This window comes from Sander lucioperca, chromosome 18, assembly GCF_008315115.2.
Source record: "Sander lucioperca isolate FBNREF2018 chromosome 18, SLUC_FBN_1.2, whole genome shotgun sequence".
In the NCBI taxonomy this organism is placed as follows: domain Eukaryota; kingdom Metazoa; phylum Chordata; class Actinopteri; order Perciformes; family Percidae; genus Sander; species Sander lucioperca.
This window is the reverse complement of record NC_050190.1, coordinates 22,555,655-22,582,270: the sequence shown is the minus strand read 5'-3', so window position 1 is coordinate 22,582,270 and position 26,616 is coordinate 22,555,655. Positions and strand designations below refer to the sequence as shown.

The 26,616-nt window shown below is 40.6% G+C and overlaps 2 protein-coding genes across 2 annotated transcripts in view; one reads left to right on the top strand and one right to left on the bottom strand.

The window, feature by feature from the left end:
* The window catches only part of ppp2r3a (protein phosphatase 2, regulatory subunit B'', alpha), a 61,906-nt gene extending 53,268 nt beyond the window's left edge, over positions 1-8,638 (bottom strand). Inside the window, exon 1 of the mRNA XM_031310034.2 lies at positions 8,406-8,638. The gene's annotated coding sequence lies outside the window, so the exon portion shown is untranslated. The remainder of the gene's footprint in view (positions 1-8,405) is intronic.
* A 12,139-nt stretch (positions 8,639-20,777) lies between these two features.
* Positions 20,778-25,859, top strand: LOC116057594 (neutral cholesterol ester hydrolase 1-like). The gene is made up of 5 exons (XM_031310133.2): positions 20,778-20,918; positions 22,899-23,157; positions 23,393-23,462; positions 23,735-23,906; positions 24,005-25,859. Exons 1-5 carry the CDS (start codon positions 20,778-20,780, stop codon positions 24,623-24,625), a joined length of 1,263 nt encoding a protein of 420 aa, XP_031165993.1. The 3' UTR covers positions 24,626-25,859.
* Positions 25,860-26,616: the final 757 nt, after the last annotated feature.

Below are 26,616 nucleotides of genomic sequence, written 5' to 3'. Positions count from 1 at the left end.
GAGGCAGCTATGCACTTAAGCCTCGGCAATGTCAGAGCGATCTTATCTTGCCAATAAAGCCTCTTGAATGGATTTAGATTAAACAGAGAGGGAAAAAACAAGAAAGGACACACTGGTGCATTAGGGTCATTGTATTCCCCCTGAGAAAGACTCCTGCCCTCCTCCTCCTTCTTCTTTTTCTTCTTCTTCTCCTCCTCCTCCCACCTCACATGTTAATATACTTACAGCTCTGCAAAACCTTCACTCTGCCCCGAGATGCTGGCTGGCATAACAAACAGGAGCCCAAAATAGTCTCTCCCCCCTGTTTCCCATGCTGCACTGGAGGTATTTCCGTGGTAAAGCGAATTCTCAACATCGGATCAAATAATCGCCCCACCTCTCTGTCTTTCCACTTCCCTCTCTCTGGGAGTTTTGCTGGATTACTGTCAGTCTCTGTCTGCCGCCTTCCCTTCATGTCTCCTCACTGCACTCTCTTGCTCTATCTCACCATTTCTCCATATTTCCCCCCCTCCGTCTGAGGTAGGCAGTGAGACGCATGGTCTACCCACACTGACCAATAAAAAGCAGCCCTTTGCCTCTGTCATTTAGTCAGCCTGTCTGTTATACAGCTCAGGATGTTGCAGGCCAGGACGCCCCACTGCCTCAGCAGGCAAAAACACGGAACATCTACTTATGATGTCATAAGTTTGGATTCCTTATGACCGTTCTTGCACGTCATCCCTCCCTTTTGCTTGCTATCTTTCTAACCTGTCTACCAGTCTTTTTACCCAAGGGGTTACTTGCACACATTTACACCTCGAAGGAACTGCAACCACAGACTGAGTCTATAAACTCAGAAATGCTATTAAAGGCATCCTGATGCAGCACAGGCTTCCTTTGCTTCCACTGTGACAGAACACAACAGAGGAGAGAAGTAATGAAAAGAGCAGGAGGAGTAAAAGGAGCATTAAAAGCAGCAGTAAAATATTTTTAGCTTCGAACCTATTCATGTCTCGAACCAGGGCCAGGAAAAGCCACACTGCCATGACTATGAATGGTACTGTTAGTTAGTTAGTACTTTCTTTCTCTTTCTCTCTTGGCAAGTGTCCTGCCACTGGAGGAATGCCTGGTTCAGATTCACATGTGTGTGTGTGTGTGTGTGTGTGTGTGTGTGTGTGTGTGTGTGTGTAGAGTCTGGACAAAGAGAGCCAGTGTGGACAACAGAACACAATCAACCACTCAATGGATAGCTATTAACTCATCGCGTGCGCGCGCACACACACACACACACACACACACACACACACACACACACACATTCCAGTACACGGACGAGAGGCTGTGACATTCAGACCCAACCAACCAATCAGCACACTTTTACCGCAGCCACAATGGAGCCAGTCAATGAGCAGCACAGGATGATGGCAGATCTGAGAATCAAAGTGTCAGGCTCCTCATCCCTGTCTCACTAATCTTCACCCTCTCTCCCTCCTCCTTCCATTCTCCCTGTCCTCCTTTCCCAGGGTGGATCTCTCCATGGTTAAAGGTGGTTAGAAGAGGCCATCGGGCATAGTCCACATCCCACACACTCATGTATGAATCACCCCATTGTGGGCAGGGTTCAGTTCCTAACACTGGTGCGGGCTTTATTTTGACAACCACATGCAACTACCATGTGAGTTGTTTTTTTGTCTGTTTTTTTAGCCCATGTTAGAACATGCACAAGCTAAAAAGGAAAGAGGTGATTCACAATAAGACTAGACTACATTTTAACCTTTAACAAGATTACCTCTCCAATTCAGTTATGATAAGCGATAAGTTAAATATTATCTATATACCCAATATAATATACTATACTCTCAACCCAGAATGCTGAGTGGACTAGCCATACCTTCATCCACAGCGCTGTGGAAGAAGGTCTGACAATGCGAGACTAGCGCACAATTAACCTGAGCAATGAGAGATTATTGCAGACATTAAAGGTGCACTCACTTTCGGTGAAACTTTGTTTTACCAACAAATAAAGTTTAGGTTTAGCTAATCTGGCTACACTGTTTGCTTGTTTACTGCCTATCTGGGCAAGGACATTTTTCACAACTCATCCTTACATACCATTAGCTCCTCTATTTCTGGAGACTTCCAAACATCTTTCAAGCAGAGTTCGATTTCCTTAATCTACTGCGGGAATTTTGTAAAAAGAACCTAATCTCTGTTCCTTTATCCTCCGCTCTATCTTCATTGTATTTTTTTGTCATAAGTTTGATTTTAACCAGATTTTAAACTCAAATTGATTGATAGATCTGATCATTCTCCTTGACTTCGGTAAGTACAATGTTATCAGAACTGATAGCCCACAATTGGATATAAGACCCAGAAGTTGTGATAAATGGAATTCATTTTTAACTATGTGAAAACTTTGGATGATGTTTGAGTAAGAAAACACGTTTCCCAATGAGATGCACGTGGTTTTAACTTTTTACATGGTACTTAATCTTTAAGTAAATGTTATAGCATATCATTATCAAGGAAAAGCTAAGATAATGGCAGCAGTTTGGCCCACATTAACCACAACTACTTCTAGGCAGCTTTAGGCTACCACCAAAGCTGACAAGTCATCAACCTTATCCAACCCCTGTTATATGGCAGCCCACTTTTATGGTTTGCCACAAACCACAACATGCAAATACAACAGGTGAACTGCTGGTAACCTAACTTTGAAGTATCTCCTTCTCCCTATCTTTGAATTTCCCTTTTCTTGATTTCTCTGCATCACTCTCTCTTTCTAAACGTCTCCCTCCTAAAAACAAAACTCAAGATCCGTGGCCGATGTGTATTAACTTTCCTTTCTCTATTGCAAAATTGGATTTGAAAAAACAAATCTGATAATTAGAAAATCTATTTAGACTAGACACCCGATGGCAAAGTGATAACCAAGCAGAGCATGTAACCTCAGCTCGATGCAGCTCCATATGCACCCCCCCCCTTCCTAACACACCCACTTCTCACTATCACACTCACACTTTCCCTGTCACATCTTCATTTTTAGCAGCCGGCAGTGTTACATGGAATATGAGACGACCACCCACCCACCCACACACACACACACACACACACACACACACACACACACACACACACACACACACACACACACACACACACACACACACACACACACACGCTGCTGGGAAATGTGAATGACTGTGTCACTAAAAGTGCCATGAAGACACTAAATACAATAGTGCCTTGTGCTGCAGTGATGAGTATCAGAGCTTTTGTGCGTCTGTGTGTGTACATGTGTGCACGCTGGTGTGTGTGCTTGCTTGTGTGTTGCACAACTAAGGGCAGGCAAGCACATGTGGGTGCCGTGAGCCACATAAGTTACACTCAGAATCAATTAGAAAGCATAAATGTGAGAAGTCCTACAGCAGTCAGTAGCCTGGTATACAGTTTAATGCTGGCTTGATTACAGACACACCACACCCATACAACACAAAAACGCTTTCAGACGAACAGCCAGACACACACACACACACACACACACACACAAAGTGAGGGTGTGGGTGTGACGCAACACATAATTACACATGAAAGTAATCCAAAAATGAAGCTTAATTAAAATGTTGTATTCTACTGGATTCTTTCTTCTCTGTATGTGCATCTCTCTCTCTCTATTAATCTTTTTATTACCCCCTTACGTAAAACACACACACATGCAGACAAAACTCTTATTCACACACAGTGGCTGTCTGACAGACACATTATCAGGGAGTTGTCCTGACTGAACCAAAGAGGTGTGTGTCTGTCTATTTGAGTTCAAACACAGTTTCCACCTCTGTTATTTTGCTATTACATAACTCTGTTTAATTGACTGCACTCCTATTGTATATAACCTGTATCTGTTGAATTTGTGTAACAAGGTCATTTTCTTGCATTTCTACTCCCTTGATCAGAAAACAGTGACAGAGGGTTGTTTATTTATAGTGTTACTTTAACGACTAGGTAGTCTCGCATTGCCAGATCTTCGGGTCTGGCGAGTCCACACTGCATTCCGGGATGGGAGAAAAACATACTCTGGTTTATTGGCATTTTTAAACCAATCACAATTGTCTTGCGCTAAGCGGCGTACGGAGCAACGGCGCCTCTGCAAAATAGCCTCGGGAAGGAACTTGTTTTGGTGAACATGTGTACGTTCAAAGGTTGTTTTAGTCGTGCAACAGAAAACTCAGATTGGACAGATAGTCTAGCTCGCTGTCTGGATTTACCCTGCAGAGATCTGAGGAGCAGTTAACCATAGTCCTCATAAATCGACAGGAGTTTTTTTGCCAACACAAAGAAAGCCCAAGGCAACGGATATCCGGCCTAAATTTGTGAAATCCGGCGGAATTTCTATGGGCAACAGAGCAATGCCAGAAGTGGAATGTCGTGGATATAGACGATAACGACTAGGCTACTATTTATATAGATAGAGGTAAATAAAGACAGATACAACAAACATTTGGTCTTATACTAGACTAAATTGTCCATTATGCCAATGTTTTGCTTGAAATGGCTAAAATTATTAATCAATTATCAAATGCAAAAAATAATCGATTAATTGCTGCAGCTCTATAATTCGGATCCCTATTAAGCAGATCAGGTTTCGGTCAGACATCCATCTAACATTGTCACATTCTACGCTTTGTGACTCAGCCAACTGATCCCACCTCCTTCTGTCTGCACTAAACCCCCACAACCACAGTCCTTACTCCGCTACATCACGACACTCCTAATATATTCCAATGGGATTTCGTTGCTGGGCACTTACTGTCCTTTACACATATGTGAGAAATGGATAAAACCCTGATTAATATCGCACATTCATGCACATAACTGCACGCGCACACAAAGCTTGGGAACAACAAGCACCTGTGAAAAGACGCACATCTGTGAGGGACTGCAAGAAACCATGGCTCATATAAATGCAGTTCCAAAACGGACTTGGACTCTGTCGCCCACCCGCCCACCAATCCACCCACAAACCATCCATTCGAGCTGGGAGACAAAAGACTGAGTAGTAGTCGACTTATCTGGAAGTTAAAACACATAACACAACCTCCTCCATAATGTGCAGATGAAAGGAAAGGAGAGGGGAGAGGAGAAATTGAGTCTGTGACGAGAAGAGTAGTGGTGTAAAAAGGGGAAGGCGAGGTCTGCAGCTATTAAAATATTCTATGATTTAAATTGATATCAGAAGACCTGAAAAATAGATAATGATAGGAAAGGGCAGTATATTTTGATATACTGTCATCGTTTTGGTATCAAGAATGATAAGTCAGGCTCGGGTAAGAAGATGAGCACTGAAATCCCTTGATATAAGAGGAAAACCACAACTACCGCTGATCACTGGAGGAAGGCGGATGCAAACTGTAAGTGTGAATGTTCCCCCTGTGGGTTGAGATAAGTTTGCACACAGAGTAGATGTCTGGCCCTGAGCTAGTTGAATAGCAATGCTTCACACCAGTTAGTACTCTTCAGCATCAGTCCATCCATTAAGGTTAGGTGAAAAACACACATTTGTTCCTCTCATATGTAATCACACTTTCAAATGTCTTTTTTCTCTTTCTGCTTAAAAACAAATACCAAAGGAGTGGGAGGAAAACACACGCTAAGTCTGTTTGTAGATCTGACCTGTCATCAAGACATGGTCTGTCTAAAACTGCAACTGATTCGTTTCAATATAATTTAATCTGTCAATTGTTTATACGATTAGTTAATCGGTTAGCCAATGAAATGCTGATTATTTTTTCTATTAACCAATTCATTTTTTGGCCTAAAAAACATCATAAAACGATCCAAGTTTGTGGATGACAATATCCTAGAGAGGAAAGTGATACCTTCAAATGTCTTGTTTTGTCTGACCCCCAGTCCAAAACCCAAAGATATTCAATGTACTATAATGCAGACGTGTTCCTTCCATGCAGTAATGTGTACAGACTTTGAATTAGTAGGTATTGGATTGGTACTCAGCATCTGCAGATAGCCTGAGTTAAAGCTGAAACAACTAATCGATTAATCGACAGAAAATAAATGATTGACAACTATTCTGATAATCCATTAATCTTTTAAATAATTTTGTTGACATAAATTACAAACATTCCTTTGTTCCAGCTAGAATTAGCGGCTTGTCTTTGTTTTGATAGTAAACTTTTTAGACTGTTTGTCCAAAAAAAGCTTTTTAAAAAAAGTTTAAGGAAATTGGAATAGATACATTTATAGACCAAACAATTAATCAAGAAAAATATCTGCTGATTAATCAATAATGGAAATCATCAGTTACAGCCCTACCCGGAGTTTAGGCATCAGAATCTGTATTGGGAGAGAAAAGGCCCGATTGGTGCATCCCTAGAACTCACAATGATACAAAACGGTAGAAAGCAGCAGGGGGTGGGGGGGGTGCATTATAAATTCCTTAAAACAGAAAAAAGATTAATTTTCTGTCAATCATGTTATCTGTAAATCAACTAATATTTTCAGTTACAGGTCTGTCATTGATTGTGTTTATAATTATAATGGTAGTGATGGTGTCTGTGGGTTAGTATGTGTCAGTAGTTTGGTGGTTGGTGATGGGATGTTTATGACACACACACACACACACACACACACACACACACACACACACACACACAGCGGTCTTTGTGGCCTTCCAAGAGTCAACCAGGCTCGAGTTACAGCAGACAAGATCCTCTCACTCCTTCTCTCTCACACTCATACACACACACTTTCAAGCATCCATCATCTGAACAGACCAGGGAGCAACAAGAGAGCACTGGTTTGTTGCTCTTCTAACGTATCCTTCTCTGACTCATTCCTGCCATTCATCACTGTCTGTAAGAGTAGAAAAAGAATAGCCATACAGCAGAAAGACTGTCAAGTCCTAGGTTTGTCTGTACTGCCAAAGTGCGCTTCAGCAAGACAACCCGACCCGCATCTGTGGTGGTGATGTTATGTGACTGTTTGACGCACACTGTACTCATTTCTAGGTATGAAAAATAACACCTGTAGAACTGGCTTAGGTGCATGCAAAGGAGACTTTTAATCTGCATCAAGCCATAAGGAGAAGAACACGATCTAACATGAGAGCACAATGTCCCAGTTGCTATCTAGTTGGCATCAAGTGGACTTCAGGATAAGCTACAGCAGCCTTGCACAGCATGAAATCAAAGCACTGATGCCATTATGGGTCATCATTAAAAGAAAGGACATTAGACTGACTGAAGATGTGCTCAAAGAGTGTGTGTGTGTGTGTGTGTGTGTGTGTGTGTGTGTGTGTGTGTGTGTGTGTGTGTGTGTGTGTCATCTATTCTAGGAGAATTCCAGAGGGGAGACCCTGTGACTGACCCCCACCTCACAGGATCTGACAGGATATCACCACACAGGAACACACACACATATATACATATATATATACACATATATACATATATATATACACATATATACATATATATATACACATATATACATATATATACATATATATATATATATATATATATACATATATATATATATATATGCACATACACACAGAAACAAACAAATGATGGGCATGTCGACATACACACACTTGTATGCAGAAGAGACCCTCAACAGTGATAAACAGTGATCACCACATGTGTGTATAGACACACCTTAGAATGTTCTCTCCTATTTTGTAGTGTTTTCAAAGGTCATTATATGCATTTATTTGTGTTGTGTTAAAGCATTTTGAATTTTCTTTGTTTTAAAAGGTGCTATAGAAATAAACTTGCTTTATTCAATACATTGGCAGTATAGAGTCAAATACCAGGCTCTTACACATATTAATATGATAATAGTTTGCCAATTACGCCAACAAATACAAAATAAAAATCCATTTAAAAAGAGTTTTTGATGAGAATGTTCAGCTTTCTGTGTTTAGTATCGAAAAACAATTCACTTACTGGACTTCTGCAACACACTTAAGGTCTGTATCTTGAATCTAGACAACACATGACTAAACATTTAGACATTGCACTTAAATCAAGGAGTTAGGTTGACTTGCGCAAACAAAATGAAGTTACCTGTGCATACTTCAAGACCGGCCTTTTTTCTAAGGAAAAAAAAGACTTCACTCACATGAGATACGGCTATTTTTTGCCCACTGCAAAGATCCGCTTCAATCTGCGTCTGTGACACAACAAGAGGATCCCCCTCTAATGTGAAAGAGCACGCGCACACACGAACGCATACGCGCGCGCAAACAGAAATACTTTAATAAACACGCCCTAGTTATCAAAAACCCTGCAGCTGACGATACAGGCGATATCCCTACAACGCACGAGACAGCGGAGAAGACGGTAAACACACGGTAAAGTTTCTAAACAGAGAGACGAGAAAACACTCATTTTGACACCATCTCTTACCTTTTTCTCCCCCTTCACTGCTCATTCAGCCGTCTCCAAACTCTGTCACGACGAGGCTCCTCGCCGCAGACTGCGAAATCAAACAGCCGCTTTTCGGTAACCGGGGAGCGGCAGAGAGAATGTAGATGTTTGCTCCAACATGCAGCGAGTCCGTGTGTGTGAACGTGTACGTGTGGGAATATGTGTATCTGTGACAGCTCTTGGAGAGAATGAGCAGAGAGAGGAGAACCGGGGAACTTAGGGGGAGTTCCCGTTAACAGGCAGGCGGGGCGGGGGCTCGAGTAGAGTGACAGACTGGCCAGTGTTAAGGTTCCCAGCTCATTTCTGTAGTAGTAGCCTAGGCTTCCTATATTCAGTAGGGTCAGTGTAACACTTATCAGTTCAATTTTCTAAGCATAAACGGACATTTGGAAAAACAGAAAAATGGGTTCAAATATCCAATTTTTCATTTTTTTTCCCGCCTTGACAAATTAAAAAATTGGATCTTTAAACTGTTTTTCCAATTTTCAGTTTTTATTCAGAGGATCAGAAATTTAGAAAATTACAAAATTGCGTCTGGGCTCCAATTATTCAATACTGCAATGGTATTTTCTCCCTCGTTCCGCCTAGCTACGTCCCAAAATTGGATATTTTAACCCATCATACAACCCATCATCTTTTGTGCTTAGAAAATTGAACTGATAAGCGTTACACTGACCCAGTAGCATACCAGAGGTGAAAAAGAAATACATGCATTTACCCAGTTATTGTAGCCTATATAGCCTACTGTAGGCTATATTGTTGCATATAATGGTGAAGTAGGCTATACTTTACATAATATTTCCATTGGTCCAAATGTAGCCTATACCTACTTTACCCTTCAATGTTTCTCTGATAGGTAGCCTATGTCACAAAACATATATAAAACATAATTTGGGGCATTTTTGCAAAACTGTTGACTCATCTATCAATCAATTAAACTACATAATAGTTAGGGTGCGAATGTTCCAATACCTGAGTTTCCGTGCTGAAAACAAAAACAATCATTTTTCATTACTTCGCTGTGAATTAAAAAAAAAAGTTTTTTATTGAAACCCTTTTTTCTGTTTAACAAAACAAGCCAAACATTTAAAAAGTCAAACATATATATATATATATAATGTAGATGTAAATGCATTTCCTCTGCCGGTCTATTTAAGGTCCTAAAAACCCAGGTTAAGAAATGTTACAAGGTGCAAGTGAATGGGTCATTTTAATCAAATATCCTTTTTGGCTAACTACAGTTTAGGGACATGCATTGTGTTTTTTTTTTTGGAAATGCTTCATGATATGGTTTCCTGTCTTTATGTGAAAGAGATAGGTACTCCTCATCTTACTCATACTGTAAATTAAAAGATTTGGGGTCCCTTTATTGATTATATCAGAAGGCAAATGGACTTGACTGCCACTAAGTAGTGTAAGATGATGTATGCATCCCTCTTGAATGTGCTTCATATATAGTTTATTTAAAATACCTTTTAAATCATGCTCATCGCACATCCTCGGACTGTGACAATGCATGTACAATATAATAACAGCTTCCATACAGTTGTCAATATGTTGTATATCAGGAAAATGTACCTAAAGTATTCAAAGTAAAAGTACTCAATGCAGAAAAATCCTTACATTTTAGAAACTGGAAATGATCAAAACAGTTCTGTCAATGAACTAAGTGTATAATTGGCTAATCATTTTAGCTCTACTTGTAGGCCTATATGTTGTTGGGTAGATTAAGTTATTGTAAAACAAATCCTATTGTATAAACTACATGTGTTTTGAGTGCAAACATCTTAATTTGTAAAGTAACTAAAACAGATTAATTTAGTGGAGTAAAAAGTACAATATTTCTCTCTGAGATGTAGTGGAGCAGAAGTAGAAAGTGGCATGAAAAGAAAAGAAAGTACAAGTACAGTACTTGAGTAAATGTACTTAGTTACATTCCACCACTGGTAACAACCCCAGTCTAAGTTTGAGATTTATGCCTTGGGCCTCTTACAATGGTCAATGAATTCTGAATTATAAAACTGAAATGCAGTGTTCACATCATGCTGCAGGTATAGTTTAACCACACAACTTATTTGGTCCAAGACTTCTGTGCTCAATATCTGTGTTTCTATGGAGACCAGGCAGTCGACTAACAGCTCGGACTGCAGATCATGATACAGTTTTAAAAATGTAGACAATTAGAATTAGTTTCTAGTTAGACAGATGGCTGGCAGCATTACCCACACAATGACTTCAGGTGGAGACTGCTGCATTTACTGCTGTTTTTTGTCGTTCCTCTGTGTGTTGTGTTAAAAGAAAGTGATGGAAACCTGCTCTTTTTTTGAGACTCACAACACGTTTCTGACCTCTGCTACACACACTGTAGTCGAAGGGGGCTTGATGTGACTCCTGTGTGACACTCCATCAACGTTATGAGAGGTGGTGAGGACGCCGGCGCCGCTTGATCGTGGACTTGAAACCACAGTTTTAGCAGATGACCCAAGAGGGGGGGAAAAACTAGCTAAAACGGGATATGGTCTGTGGTCTGCGTCGTTGGCGGTGTGAAGTTACCGTGCCGATGAGTGAGAGTAAGACCTGCTGATGGACGATGTGCAGTAGATTTGATTTAAAGCACCCTAGCTCTTTACACACACACACACTCACACCCAAGATTCCCCTCCAAATCCTGATGGAATGTGTCTTCTATAACAAGATTACTATCACAAGGCCTGCATCATATGACAAGAGAAGGGCCTGTTTGTGTGTGGTATATATTTCTTGGACGTTGTGTGTGTACATGCTGGACAGTACCTTGTTCTGCCAACAGGGTAAAAATAAACACTAAGGGTGGAGAAATGTTACAGGAAGAGGACCAGATAGAGGGACGAGAAGATGTTGACTTAACATTATAAACCACTTACAAAACGAGTCCCTGATGACAGCAGAGAGCCAAATACAATTTTACCCTGCATCTAATTTTGTTTGCCATGCCCAGGAACACTTCTCAGATACATTACCACATGTACTGAACCCATTAAAGAACAACAATAAAGTGAAACACGAATGAGTAGGAGTAATAGGTTGATGAACGGGAAGGGTATGGGGAAATGACGGTCTCTTCTTATCTGTTTTTGTTTTTTGTTCTGTTCTTTGTTTTAATTCTGCATTTTTGTACCAAAAGTTCTGTTGACAGGTTAATGATTGTAATCTAACTTTTACTTTCCTACAAAAATGAGCACTGATTTAATTATGTTATTGTCTGTACAATAATATTTGGCTAAAAAAAAAAACCTGGGGAAAAAAAAACAATAAAGTTAATATAATATTAATAAAGTTTCAGTTTAACCCAAATTACAGAAATAACACATTTTCTCATTTAGCCTACCACTAGTGGTATTTAGCCCCGGAGATAGATCCGGATTTAATTACACAGATTTACATACACACAATGTTTTTGTTGTGGTGCTCACAGCATTGAAAAAGGAAATTCTGTCCAGAAATAATGTCCACAATGCTCTGGATGATCCACAAACAAAACAGGCAAAACCCTGTTCTTTTCATTTGGAGTATTTAGAAAGGTCGCTAAAAAGTTGGTGAAGACCTCCAAGTGATGCTAGCTAAATCAACTTAGCCGGCTAATTTTGGCCAATTTTATCACATAAAGAGAGAAAATGTAACTTTAAGTCTGTTGCTTTCCATGAAATGAATTACTAGCACTGCTAAGTGAGACTAATAAGCAGCTGGAGGCAAGCTTTGTTTCATAATGAGTGTTAACAAGCCTTTTGTGAGGGAAATCTGAGGAGCGGAGTATCAGCTTTAGTCCAGAGAAAAGTCAAACCTTGACTAAAATTTAAAAAAAAAAAAAAAAAAAAAAGGACCAAGCCATCCTGAATTGGTGAGAGCTGCAACACAAAGCTGAAAAAGAGATGGAGTAGAGAGGGCTGGAGGGGCAAAAAGAAAAGGTGATGAGGGTGCTGACACATCCTGACAAAATGGAACAGGGAGTGTCACTCAGCACCTCACACACCAACACACATATATGCTGTAGCCTACATGAGAGTTTGCCTGCAGGACAAGGCACCTGGATCTAAGCTTCTGCTGAAAGCAACAGATGCCAGAAATACAGCATCCCATAAAGAGCCAAGGACAGAGAGGTCACACACACACACACACACACACACACACACACACACACATCACAGTCCAACTATCCAGGCCTGAATCTGGCAGACAGAGGTGAGCTTATTACGAAGCCCTTAGTTAATAAAACCCTCAAATGCACGTGCATTTTTACAAGGCGAGTCCTCTCGCCTGCATATGTGTGTACGCTCGTTATCAGCAGGCTTGTCGAACAGTGCACTTGTATCTTTGTGTGTCCTTGTGAGTTTGGGTTTTGTCTCCACAGGGAAATGTTAGTAAAAGGGTAAGAGTTTTATTAAAGCGTTACATGATACCAGCTGTCTAAACTGGCTCCTTTCTCCAGACCAATAAGAAGCTTTCTTCCTGGCTTCAAGCTGCCAGACTCTTCAGCTAGTGTGCAGACGTACTGCAGCTTCTCAGCTTTTCAAGGTCCCCCGCCTGCAGCTCCTGTGTCCAAATGTTCTCATCCTTGCATGTTTTGAGTCACTCAAGCTACAAATTAGCTCGAAGCAATTCCGCAAGCCACAACCACAGACTTATGTGCTGATAAACTGGCAATCGCTTACATATTTATTACGTGGATGGATGTGCATTCTGAAAGTGACCCCCACCATATGTCTGGGTATCTGCATTTATCAGTGTGTCTCCTCTGGTTGCTGCCTACTGCATCAATCACACACCCTCTCACCGCAGCAACAGCTGCCTCTTGTCAACGTTGCTCTGCAGCAGCTGAGGGCGAGGGGAGGAGTGCGAAACCGCGTTTAACAGCCTCGGTTCTGGCTGAAGTGAACGTGGGGAGGGGGGTGGGCGTTTGGTTAACAGAACATCAGGATCCCATTTAGACCAGAGAGAGAGGCTCATGGGAGTGGGACGGGGCGTCGACTGAGTATGCCGAGGAGGAAGATGGGGGTCATGAGTGTGTGTGCATGTTCATCTGCATGTTTCTTTAAAGCATGTTTAATCAAAGCTGCTATGTTAATCCCTGCAGTCTTATGAGCTCTGCTGTATGGTCTTTAATGTGGTTGCTTTTATTTGCCACTGTTTCCACTGAAGAGTCATAATGAGGTTGTGTACATGGCTGTATCTACCATTGAGGCCACGTGGTCCAGACCTCTGTATTATCCCCCCCCCCCCAAAAAAAAAAAGAAAAGTGATTTAACTGCCTAAAATAAATTTGTACAACGCCAAGATACGACTTGTTCCTCTGTCTGATCATCACCACCGCCGTTGCTTGTGGGTGGTGGGTAACTGAGTAGGAGGTGAAGTGGATTAGCTTGTTGTAATTATAGACTCTTTGGGCAATGTGTTGGTTTTTGGGTATAGTGTCAACTAGTCTCACATTTGAAGCTATTATACAATAGTTGCTCTCCAAATATCATAAATGTGCATATTTATCAGGGAAATAAATATTAAAATTGGACTGATATTGCTAAAATCCTGGAGACGGGGTTGTGTGTGTGTGTGTGTGTGTGTGTGTGTGTGTGTGTGTGTGTGTGTGTGTGTGTGTGTGTGTGTGTGTGTGTGTGTGTGTGTGTGTGTGTGTGTGTGTTTGCGTGGGGAAAAGGCTGCAGATCTCCGCAGCAGAACAGTACAGCACTGTCCTCTTGCACCAAGGTCCCAGCTGAGGCATGTGGCTGTCCACATCAGTCCCTATTTGACACTTGACCCTTGACCTCTTTCTCTGTCCAGGCCGGCTGCCAGCCTGACGCTTTTTCCAAACAGTGGGATGCACAAACTGAGGAAACTGACGTGCTATGTGCTGATGGCTTCAGTGAATGCACTATACATTTGTCTTCTAAAGTCCAGGACCCACAGGAGACCAATGGAAAACTTGAGTCTGACAGTTGCTAGATATGAGCTGGAGTTGGTGGTGGAAAGACTTAGTTAGGAATTGGGGGGGGGGGGGGACGAAATAGGGAAACTGGTGAAAAAGAGCATGTGAAACCTTTTTCTACCCCTACAATTGATCGTCTTTAAGGCAAAGACCAGATCAGACCAGATGTTTCAATTTCACCATCTCCTCCTCTCATTTACAGATTTGGAGTTAGTCAGAGCCTGTATTTGCTTCTGGCTATTTTGTGTGATCATCTAATACAGTAAATGAGATTCGGAAAATCTCTCGAACTTGTTGTTAGCTGGCCTGTGCACTGACTCAGACAACATCTGTATTTCTTTATCTGTTTTTAATAAAGTATGTGCAAAAGTAAAAAAACAGAAGTAAAATGTAAAAGTATACAGAGTCTATAGCCATGCTGCCAGACTGTACTTCGCTCACAATGACAATGCTAACATGTTGATGTTAAGCAGGTATAATGCTTACCATGCTCACCATAGTTATTACAATTCATCCTCATGAATGTCTGTAGCAAATGTTATGGCAATCCATCTGGATAGTTGTCAAGACATTTCACTGTAAACCAATAATGCCAACCTGCTGATGGCGGTAAAGAAATAGTCAGGGGATTACCAAAGATAGGAGGATTCATCTGCTAAGAAACATGAATATCTGTATGAACTTTAATGGCAATCCATTAAATAGTTTTGAGATATTTCAGTCTGGACAAAAATGATGGACGGGCTGACAAACTGACCATCAGGGAGACACTGCCATCCCAAGAGCAACGCCACTAGCATGGCTAAAAGTGTACGTATCTATCCACTCATTAAGGAAATAAAAACCACATTACACACATGGTAATAGCTGAGCACAATGTGTGAATGTAGTCTAAGAGAAGTTTGATCAATTATTCTGTTGCCTCATCTTGTGTTGCAAGAGGGATTGCAACAATTCTGGGCCAGTTTAACTAAACTGTTACTTTAGACATTACACATCAGTGGTCAAAGTTCCTCACTGTTCTGTAGCATGCCACCAAGTACACACATTCTCAATAAGCCATCAGACAAATTAAGATAATGTAAACAATCTAATTCACAAGTGATTATGCCACTTAGAAACAGATTAGCAACATCACAGCATAATGCTGTTGCTGCACTTAGCTTGAAACTTAGAATACAGACGATAAAGCAGAATGCTGAAGAGCAGAGAAAGAAAGAAAACAAGGGATAAAGAATTTAAAATGAAATGATCACACCCCGCTAAGATGACTGTTTCTCCAGCAGCAGAGCAAATAGCCTTCAACCAATTAAGAACATTGTGTACTTGAATGCCTCGCACCAACAACAGCATGCCACCCAGCACAAAACCGAGCATGCTTCTGTTTGCGTTCTTTCAGACGTGACACCTTGCTTTGCAGAGAACAGAGTAACAACAAGTTACTGGCCAACTGGCCTGCTGTCTATGACATTCCTGAATACCACAATACATTATTGTCACTGTGCGTATGCCTGTGTGTCTAGTGTGTGCCAACATACACAAGCACACAATGAGTTGGATCCATATCCCATATGTGAGGTATGTTTAAAAGGATCTGTTAAATAAAATGAACAGATTAAAAAAGGAAAGTCGTTGTCTAAACATTTCTTATTCGACTTATCACACCTGCAATGCCATAACAAAAAGACTGTAATGTGTCCGATGCCACGCACATTTTTTTTTGGACATTCCTGTTTTCCAACACAAAGAAATGCTTGCATGCATGTGCTCATCCAACAAGGTTTCAGATTCAGATTTGCTCAAGCAAAAGTGACAATACAACAATGTAAAAAATACTCCATAACAAGTAAAAGTCCTCCATTCATAATCAAAAAAAGTGTCAAAAAAGTAGTAAAACTACCTAATTTTCCTCTGACATGTAGTGGACAAGTTAAAGGTAGCAGCAAATTGGAATACTCAGAGTATGTGAGCAAATGTACTTAGCTACTTTCCACCACTGATTCAAGGTCTGCTTTCTATAAAAGGGCAGCACCAATTCCACTTTTCTCAAGCTTTTACAATGACAACATAATCAAGAATGACAAATGATAAATGATAAAGTGCCCGGTTCCTCTGAATCACTGTCCACATCTCATATCTTCAGCGATTCAGAAAGAAAAAAGTGACAATAAAACAGCAAGTCAGTCTGATTTTCAGGATTTAGATGATGTTCTATCTTGGTGACTGTTGCCAGTCCTCACCAGAGCTGCCTTATGACAATGAACAAAAGGAAACCTACCAAACACCAACATCCATTTTTAGTATGAAAGACTCACTTCCTGTCAGCGTGAGACAAGGCTGGTAGCTTCCTCCTTTACAAATAACCGGGGCTGTGGTCACCTTGAATTAATGCCGGTTAGATTTTAGGTGAAATATCACTTTATCCTCCTGTTGGCTCAACCGCAAAAGTGGCTATACATCTACCACTCGTAACAGGTTACTGTAGCTAAACTCAGAGCTTCAACTGCAGAATCATGAATAGTTCCTGTGAGGAAACTATTCTCCAAAATAGGCCTTTTTCACAGCACTTGTTTTGACTTGTCATTGTAGGAAAAGCACAGGTATTTCTAATAACATTAACGATAACTTTCAAATGTCACAGTAAGCCAAGACAGTGTGACAGTGATTCAGCTGGTAAGTGGCATTCAGCCATCATTCATTCACTTTTCTTACTGTGACATATCCTCTGTAAAAAGAAAAAGAAATAAAAGGTCTGTTATCAAAGAAGAGGACCTGAGGTATTGCTCTACCCCACAGACAGGCCAGAATCCTACATATGTAGAGACATGCACTCATCCCTCAGCAGGCATAGTCATCTAGGCTCCGTTAGCATCCCCGTTCAATTGTCCCTCCCTCCCAGACAAGTGCAGGGAGAAGATTCCTGATTTAACATGCACAATAGCCAATCAAGATAATGTAAACAATCTGTGCAACATTGTTAAAGTCTCTGTTTAAACTTATTTTAAAAGATTAAAAAAGAAGATAAAAATATCTTGCTCGAGTTAATGTACCTAACTGTGCTTGAGACAGTGACATAAATGGTCTCTTGCATCTTTTCAGCTATATCCTAGTTTTCAAGAAAATCAGATTTCCAGATGTAGATCAGTTAGTTCAAGGTGCTGTTTATTGGTAAAAAAAAATCTCTATCATACTCCGCCCAGTAATTCATGCTCAAACACATGCAAAAACAGCGTCAATGAAAAGGCTGAACAACGAGACAAGACTGCCTGAAATGGAAAACCTCATGCGTTTAGTCGTGTTAAATGACCATACGTGTAATTCCAGTCGGCGACACAAGAGAGGCCCTCTCTCTAGCCTCCATACCACAGACTGGAGGAAGACGCCAGACCAACACACAGGAGGGAGGGGGGCAGCATGAAGAGGGAATTTTAATGCTCACTCTTTAGGCCACACACACACACACACACACACACACACAAACGCACATATATCACCTTAACGTTTACAATTTAAGCTTTCTGCTGACACTCTCATTCAGGCGGCTTTTTGGAAAGAGAGCAAGTATGGCATCTGTGTCTGACTTTAAGTGATCTTTTGAATGTGAAATGCTGACCCCCAGCAGGATGTAGGATTTCAAGATGACAGCAAAAGGTTCGTAGTTCTGTGAGTCATGAGGTACAGCAGCTGTGGTCAGATTTAAGTGTATTGGTTGCAATGGTGACAAGTTTTGATGGCAGGACAAAAAGTTTTAAAACATCTTTATTTTCGAATCACTTCTGTAGCACAATCCACCTTTTGCTGTCCCTCCCTTTGCTCAGCGTGGTGCAAATAATAATTAGTGTTTCACCAAAATATGAAAAAACCTACATACAATTTCTTCATCTGTCTCTGACAGGTTGCACTGTACGGTGTGCTTGCGTAAAATAGCATTAATGAAAATAATAGTTTTATATTTTGGGAAATACGCTCATTTGCTTTCTAGCAAATATGCAGATTAACACCACTGTCATGTCTGTATGGTCAATATGAAGCTGGAGTAGCCTTATTTTGAAAGGATAGATATAGGTTCTGACATCCAACTGGAGCTTGTGTATGGGGTCATCTTCCCATCATTTAAAAAACACAGTTAAATGTTGTATCACTTTCCAAAATGAACACTCACAGATTCACTCTCATCAGTTTTTTTAAAATCAAATATTCCTTACTAGTTTTTCCTTTTTCAATAAAGACATCACTATAACCTTCTGCAGCCACCTTTCCGTGTCCTCTCCTGAGTACCCCACTCCGGTCTTCCAGGAGGCTAATCTGACATGGTCTGGTGGTCCGGCTGCTATGTTTTGGAAAACCAGTCCAGTGCAGGGGATCAGATCCTCATCAGCTCTGATGTGTGTTTACATTCTCACCACACAGGGCCACCAGGGACAGACAGTGCCCATTAAAAGTATAACCGTGGGAAGAAACAGGGCGATAAATAGCACAGAGAGAGAGAGAGAGAGAGAGAGAGAGAGAGAGAGAGAGAGAGAGAGAGAGAGAGTGAGAGAGTGAGACATTGACACTGAGACTCTTTGCCCTGTGTTTGAAGATGCATGCCAGTTAATTGTAACACTCGATTTGAATTTGGCTGGGTAGCTTTGTTGCATGACTGCCTTTCTCTCTCTGAACTCTGTCAAATACAAGCAAACTTATCCAAAAGTCTTCAAAGCAATGAAATTTGATTTCATGCCAAAACATTACTGTAATCAATTTTAAAGTCATGCAAACAGCAAGTTTTCCAGGGTTGACAAGTTCACTTTTTTCCAGTGGTGTGACATTTGCTGTGATTGGTGTGTCCCAGTGAAAATATTGAACACCAAACCAAAAAAAGAAAAGATTGACCTTTTATCAGACAGAAATGTAAGGAGGTAGAGGGATCAATATCCGGTGAACGATCGTGACGAGTCTGATCTCTGTCTAACACCTTGCTAATCCATTCCAGTAAGACTCCAGTCCAGTATTGATGTGTTACATAAAAGGCATCATTAGTCAGTGAGAAAAGACATACAGGGCCATGACTCCCGATCATTCCCCCTGTAACTGACCTTCACAGCATTAACAGGAATTATGAAAATCTAACAGCTAAATTGATAATTAACTAATAGTCAAAAGTCAATACACATTACCAATTCATATCTATGTATGAACTAATATGCTGTGTTTAAAAAGAATGACCACCCTTTGATTTTATTACTGGTTTTACTTTTCTTACATTTAAAGGGGATTATTATAAGCACATTGTTAGGGACAATGCAGGGAATTGACAAATTAGGAGTTGTATCATGTGTGTAAAGTAGCTGTAAAGTAATCATATGTACATACTTGCACCAGATTGACCTGCAATATCAAGTCTACTCTATACATCCTGGTTCAAGAAATTCGGCATTTGTTAGTTTTTATTTTTTGCACTTTCACACCAGACTGTACATGTTATTAAATAAATAAAGCAATTTTAATTATATTAAATTTGCATTTTCAAAACAGTTTAGTAAAGATTTGTAATTATTAAAGTACCGGTAGTTATAATTCCCATAGCCTTTCTTGGTTCAGTTATTACATTTTCACTTTGCAATGTATGATGAAACATATATATAGATGGAACTATAGCTTTATATGTATGTGTGAAGTCATGGCTGCACTAACAGCTCTATTGTGCCTCTCTGTGGTCACATATATGTAATACAAATTTGTACCAAGCTACAGCTGTCAAAAAAAAAACCTCATTTCCCAGATGCCCGTTCGTTGTTGTTGCCCCACGCAGCCTTCAAAATAAAGGGGTCAGTCTTGACAAGTTTATAAAGAAGAAACGTCTTTCGGGCTGAAGAAGACGACAACCATACCAAAATACTGTGGATTTTTTAAACAATACTACAACAAAAAGCTAATTCATAGGCTGATAGAATACCAGTGGCATACAATTAAACAGTGCTTTACAAACGGGTAAATAGATGCTATTTCATTACTAATTTTGAAATTAAAAATTAGCAACCATATGTACTGACTGCAAAAGGGTATGAGTACGGGCATCATTCACAATTATATATTTTCTGAATCCGAATCGATTTAAGCCAAATGTTTGAAAACATTAATCCATTAATTAATCAAGTTTCCAGACAACTGGCTCAGAGTAAAACGGATATCAGTAAAGGTTTTACTTTGAAGATTTTCAACGGAAGTCTTTAAGCTTACCGGTCCCATCAAGTCATTTCTAGTGCTATATATCTGGAGCCTGGTTGGCCCTCCCAGTAACAGATCAGAGAGTAGCAGGTGCAGCCAGTAGAGTCAGTCTGGATCTCCTGTCTTCTGTCAGCTCGTCTATGATCCACTGAAGATAGGCTACTAAATCTGCTGTCACATGCAAGATGAGGCTGCTGCCAGTTGTTGTTACAGTGTCACTAACGGTGGCGCTCGCTTATTATGTTTACATCCCGCTGCCAGATGCCATCCAGGAGCCGTGGAAGCTGATGATGCTGGATGCTGGATTCCGAACAACGATGCACCTGGTGAGAGAGGAGATGTTTTCATTGGGAATACATTGTGGTACTTCTACTGCAGGTGTAGTTGACTGATGGGCAACTTCAGATATGATTATAATATATTCTGCACAAATAAATACTATACAGTAGTATAGTATTTAATACTAATATAATTTACGGCTGCACGATATATGTGTTAACGTTGGAAATTCGCGATAATATTTGCGATTTTCTTTTCAGGGTCTTTTGATTCAACAAGCAATTTGTTTTATTTGAGCAGAGTATTCTGACCCTGACCCTGACCCTGAAAAGAAAATAATTTATAACATAATTTTATTGACCATTACATTGAACATAAAAGGCACCAATAAAAAAGAATGACATTTTAAAGTTTTCTACTGGTACTCTCGTTCATCTAACTCAAAAAATCTCTGTGTGTTTCACAATATGTGCAAGTCGATTTTGCGATATTGATAAAAAAAAGAAACCGATATATTGTGCCGCCCTAATATCATTGATAGCAGGTGTTTTTCAAATATACTACATAAGGTTAGTTGCATGTACTGCGTGTTTGAAAAAAATCACAGCTACTAGACAATCAGTAACATGCCTGTGCAGACATGGACTTTGACCCTAAACCCTGAAATTCCTTAGCTCAGTAGCTATAGCAATTATTACATAAAACGTGTCTTGCAATGTCTATTTTTTTAAGTAGTGTATTTTCAGATCAGGTGTCATGTACATGAAGGAACACACAGCCGTAAAATCAAATATCTGAGGCACATCATGTCCTGAGACACCTCTACATGGTGCACTGTTATGGATTCATGAATGTAGTTATTTGTAGTCCACAGGGCTTCTCTTTACCAGAATTTCTTTTCATGCTTGTATCCATTAAGTCACATTAGTAACAGCAGCGTAAAATGTACAAACTTTCTGAAAGAGCTTTTTCTGTACATTAACAGTTTGATTTTGAAACTGTCACGCTGTTTGTCACGGTGCCAATCTGTTGCAAAGCAGACATCAGGCAGTTTATTTTGGGCCGGTGTGAGGACAACCAACTCTTAACCCTCACCTTTGTTCTATATTTCGAAAATGGCACAGTAGGTGAAGAGCGATAACATTTATTGACTCTAAAAATATTAACTGTGTCATTTTGATGTGCAATTTTAGTTTTGTGTAATGTGAATAGCAAAGTTCTTGTTTATTTTCAGGCTGGAGACAATTCCAGGTACACTTTTGTTTGCAGAGTAAAGTTGAAGCTGAAACAGAACATGTTAGAGGCCGTTTCCCCTGCAAGGAGATCACAAACTAAAACCTAAGTGTTGCTCCTCTAAAAGGCCTCAGGCAATACTGTAACTACAGTCTGCACACCCTGTGGACACACCCTGTGGACACACCCTGTGGACACACCCTGTGGCTGTTTGCAGTTTGACCAATCAATTCCTGTCGATAAAGTATAATAGGGTAAATCCTGTATTGTGCATACACTTGTAGCTGTTATGTATCTTTGTAAGTCATTGTAAGTCGCAAGCGCATGACACCCCCCACCCCCCCGGTGAAAAAAAAAAAAAGTGGGCTCCCCCAAACGCCACGGTGTAGTTCGAACACTGGTTACAGGGTCAAATGGCCAGACATTCAAAAGTCAAATATCTCGCCACATAAGTAGAATTTTCAGCTTAAGGAATTGATAAAACTAATATTATTATGAAACTTTGTTAAAGCCAACATCTCTCGGTGTAGTCTGGTTCGGAGCCTCCACTATGCCAAGCAGCTGTGTCTGCTGGCCTTGGTTGACTATTGAGACAGTCGGAGATGTTTGTGGGGAGGAGGGCAGACATGCTGAGACACATCAGTAAGTTACAGTGCAGAGGGACAGAGGTGACTGGGTGAGACAGTTGTGTCCCAAGAGATGAATGCAGTTTGTCTCTTCCCAAATTCCTTTCTCCTACATGCTGTTTTCTTTGCCTAAATACAGTATGTCTTTAATCTCTTTTCCATTTTCAGGCCTCTTTAAAGTCTTGGCTGGGCTTTGACCATTACATCACGTCAATCAGGCGGTCTTCAGACGGGTTTGAAGGCATGATGAAGGGGCTGAGTAGTTCTGAGTCTGGCGCAGGAGGGGTCATGCCCGGAGTCAAAGTCAGCGACATCACTTTCGCCGGCGTCCCAGTCCGTGTTTACGAGCCCCCGGCTGGAGGGGAGGGTCATCTGAGGAGAGGGCTGATGTTTTTTCACGGAGGAGGCTGGGCCCTCGGCAGTGCCAGTGAGTATGGACATTCCTGTTGTCTACAAGTACAAATACAGGAAATGAAATCAGAAAAAAAACTAACTTATCAAAACTTTAAATCATGGAAGTATTTATGATCACATTATATAGATGTATATATTAGAGCACAATGTGCATATTTGAAACTGCAAATAAATGCATGATTCAGCAACATTTTCTTTTTGTTCACTTAACTTTTCCACACTCCTCCATCTCTCCCTCACTTCCTCAGAGAAGGGGTCGTATGATACCATCAACCAGATGTTGTCCGACGAGCTCAACACTGTTGTGGTCTCTGTTGAGTAAGTGTGCAGCTTATAGAGACAGAAACACACAGTATATAAAAACATTTTTGGTTTACTCAGACCTTAGAAAGCTCCCTTTCTGAGCCATAGATGGTGTTATACAAGTGTTTTCACAGGTTGAATCGTGCTCCTGTAGACAAGTGAACTTATCTTCATGTGTAAAATTGGCTGAGTGACTCTTTAACTACAAAAAAAAGTGTTTACAGCCACATTCTCCAAAGTATTCTAAGCCTCTAGTAACTTACCATTTGCAACCAATGTCTGTGTAGGTACCGTATGTATCCAGAGGTGCACTTTCCAGTGCCGTATTTAGACTGCCTTGCCGCTGCCAAGCACTTCTTGTCCCCAGAGGTTCAGGCCAGGTATGCAGTCGACCCTGAGCGTGTGGCTGTGGCAGGTGACAGTGCTGGAGGAAACCTGGCTGCTGCGGTCGCTCAGGAGGTATACCATAGCATAACCTCCTGTAAGAATGTGTGTAACAATGAGCTGTAAATATAAATCAAGAGATTGAGGCCGTATATGTTTTTATATTGTGCCAGATTTCCATAGATGACACTATGAGTGTGAAATTCAGCGTCCAGGCGTTGATCTACCCAGTGCTCCAGGCTCTGGACTTCAACACGCCCTCCTACTTGCAGAACCAAAATATACCCATCCTCTACCGGCACCTTATGGTCCGCTTCTGGCTGCAGTACCTCGGTGCTGACCTCTCCCTGCAGTCCCAGTTGCTGGCGAACAACCACAGCTCCTTACACCTCTCAAACATCACCCCAGAGCTGAGGGCGCGGGTAGACTGGACCGTCCTCCTGCCCCCGAAACACAAGAAGAACTACAGGCCTCTGATTGTGGAAAAAGGTTCACAGGGGGCAGGGAAGGAGGTGCCGGGGTTGCTGGATGTGAGGGCGTCACCACTGTTAGCAGGACCGGAGGTTTTGGCTAAATGCCCTCGAGCATACATCCTAACATGCGAATATGACGTGTTGAGGGATGATGGTCTGATGTACGCGCGGCGCTTACAGGACGCAGGCGTCACAGTTACCCACGAGCACTATGTCGACGGCTTCCACGGATGTTTCACCTTTATAACCTGGCCAATGGAATTTGATGTAGGGAAGCGAGCACTCAGGGGTTACCTCAATTGGCTGCAGAACAACTTGTGAGAGTGTGTATGTGTGTGCAAGTGAGTGAAAGAGTCTTTATGAGTGCATGCATGTGGGTGTGGGTGTTTTACTGATATGAATGAACTAGTCCTTGCTTAATGAATCTGAGCTCTTTGCTTAAAATACAAGCTCAGGACCCTTCTGCCCCCCTCCACACACACACACACACACACACACACACACACACACACACACACACACACACACACACACACACACACACACACACACACACACACGTGGATAAATGGATAAATGAACCAGGTGTTTCCACTGGGAGGACCACATCAGTACACTTATTCTTATCCACAAACACATGAGCAATATACTTCCCGTGTTATTGGTTTTATACTTAACTTTTAGAATAAAACAAACAAAAAAAATGTTTAAACTATGTTACTCTAGCGCCACCATTAGGTTGACATTTGTGATTATGAAATTTGGCACGCACATTCATGGATCCCTCCGATTCATTTGTAATAACTGTGGTTGATCCCTTAACTTTTAATTTCCAGGTTGAAATTGTAATTTGCCCACTAACTGCAAACCTGATGCCATTCTCATCAGCCTCAGCTGTACATTTTAGGTTTAGTGCTAATTATCAAATGTTAGCATGATGACATGCTAAACTAAGATAGGGAACATGGAAAACATTATCTGCTTAGCATCAGCACTTTAGTATTGTCGGTGTGGGCATGTTAGCATGCTGACATTAGCATTTAGCTCAGTACAGCCTCACAGAGCCGCTAGCATGGCTGTCGACTCCTGTTGTAGTAAGAAAGAACAAAGTTCCCATCAAACATGGGACAGATAACATTTGTAAATTATATATTTTGAATGGGGAATTCATGACCTTTCTTGTGAGCTTTTTGTGTGTTCACCGCTGTAGTAAACACTCATCTTGTGCTCCTTGCACCACAAGAGGTGATGTCTTTCCTGACAGATGATGCTTGACAATCACTAACAAAATGCACTATTTACTTAAGTTTCATTCCGTTTATTATTCACAGTGTTCGGGACATTTTATGTATCTGAACATGCCCTTACTATGCATTAAACACAGTAGCAGTCCCAAAATGAGTAGTATATCATTCTCCTTAAAATCTGCTCTGCTGTGTCAGCTCTCTCTTAGCCTGTGATGTTTAATATGTTAAACGCTATCTAAGTTTTTTTGTCATGTTTCCCAGAATAAAAGCACCTGTACTGTGAGTGGAGGTTGTGTGTGACTGAAGTGACGTTCACTTTGACTTGTAAAAGTAAAAAAAAAAACTTGTGATTATTATTTATTGTAGAAATAATCCTACAGAGTAATGTTTAGCTACAGTGAATCAACCGAGAAAATGCTCATTAAGCATCAAAATGATGCTTAAATCAATGCATTGGACCAATGCCTGCTGTTCATTACTCAACTCAATCTGCAGCTGCTATCTGTAAAACAACTTATATGTTTATATAAAAAGTGCACCAATTATAATTTATACAAAGTTTTAAATAGACTGAAATAATAGATGAAATATACTAATTACTTTATACCACTGATAATTTCCAGGGCCTCCGTGCATTCATTACATAGTTATCATATGCCACCTATATCTTATGTATATTACATAGAATTACTTGTAAGGTACATCAACTATTCGGTGGATATGCTTTCCAACTATTAAAAAAGTGACAAAAAGTTCTTCTTCTACTAATTAATTTTTTTTAAATTAATAATAGAAAGCAACACAGAGGAAAAAAGTTCCCTTCAGGTCTAAATTAAACACACGACATGAACAACAGTGTGGTTTCGATGACGCAGCTGCTAATTAGATAATTCATGTTGCATGTGTACTCTACATGCTATTACTGCATGCTAGGGAGAATGTGTAGAGCCCTCAAGGCTCTCACACCTGCACCTGCTCTCATTTTTAGGATCACACGTTTTGTTTCTTACCTAGAGTGAAAGAGCATTTCTTGGTCACTAAATCCAGCAGCACCAATAATCAATG

What these genes read in the sequence shown, in the direction of transcription:
- LOC116057594 (XM_031310133.2), top strand. Translation starts at nt 20,778, where the DNA reads ATGAGGCTGCTGCCAGTTGTTGTTACAGTGTCACTAACGGTGGCGCTC. An exon ending in CTGGGCCCTCGGCAGTGCCA is followed by an intron (nt 23,158 to 23,392) that starts GTGAGTATGGAC and finishes TCACTTCCTCAG; the next exon opens with AGAAGGGGTCGTATGATACC. An exon ending in ACTGTTGTGGTCTCTGTTGA is followed by an intron (nt 23,463 to 23,734) that starts GTAAGTGTGCAG and finishes ATGTCTGTGTAG; the next exon opens with GTACCGTATGTATCCAGAGG.